Source organism: Otolemur garnettii, unplaced genomic scaffold (genome assembly GCF_000181295.1).
Source record: "Otolemur garnettii isolate 467f Iridium unplaced genomic scaffold, OtoGar3 scaffold00038, whole genome shotgun sequence".
In the NCBI taxonomy this organism is placed as follows: domain Eukaryota; kingdom Metazoa; phylum Chordata; class Mammalia; order Primates; family Galagidae; genus Otolemur; species Otolemur garnettii.
The window spans coordinates 8,083,793-8,084,348 of NW_003852433.1; the positions used below are offsets into that span (position 1 = coordinate 8,083,793).

The 556-nt window shown below is 45.9% G+C and overlaps 1 protein-coding gene across 1 annotated transcript in view; it reads right to left on the reverse strand.

The window, feature by feature from the left end:
* Window positions 1-556, reverse strand: part of RNF10 (ring finger protein 10) — a 40,360-nt gene that overhangs the window by 21,529 nt on the left and 18,275 nt on the right. The window contains exon 3 of the mRNA XM_023513239.1: window positions 151-350. Within this exon, the coding sequence (XP_023369007.1) occupies window positions 151-350 (200 nt within the window). The remainder of the gene's footprint in view (window positions 1-150; window positions 351-556) is intronic.

Consider the following 556-nt stretch of genomic DNA (forward strand, 5'->3'; position numbering starts at 1 on the left):
GGCGCCTGCCACAACGCCCAGCTATTTTTTTTTTTTGCACTTTGGCTGGGGCTGGGTTCGAACCCACCACCCTTGGGATATGGGGCCGGCACTCTACTCACTGAGACACAACTGTTGCCCCCAATTCCCCCTTGCAGTAATAATACTCACTTGGCCTGTAAAAAGAGTTCCTTATTAAAAGGCTTATGTCCCCACTTGTTCCTTTTGCCCCAGCTGCCATGTCCACTGCCTTCAAAGTGACCTGTCTGGCCACGGGGTTCAAAAGTAAAATTCAACAAGTGGTTCAGGTTGATCTTCTTAGGTCCAGAGAACTGGGCAGGGCTAAACTCTGCCCGTTGAGCCTCTGCTACCTAGAGAGAACGAAAATGAATCAGAGTATTTTAGATGAGAACAACACTAACCCATTTACAATAGAGACCCACCCATACAACCCCTCCTACACAGCTTAAAATATTAACTAGATACACATAAAACACTGACTTAAAGCAAACAATCTTCCTAGGAAAGGGTAATGAAAAAAACCCACCCAAGACTGAATAGGAGTTAAGAAGGGGAG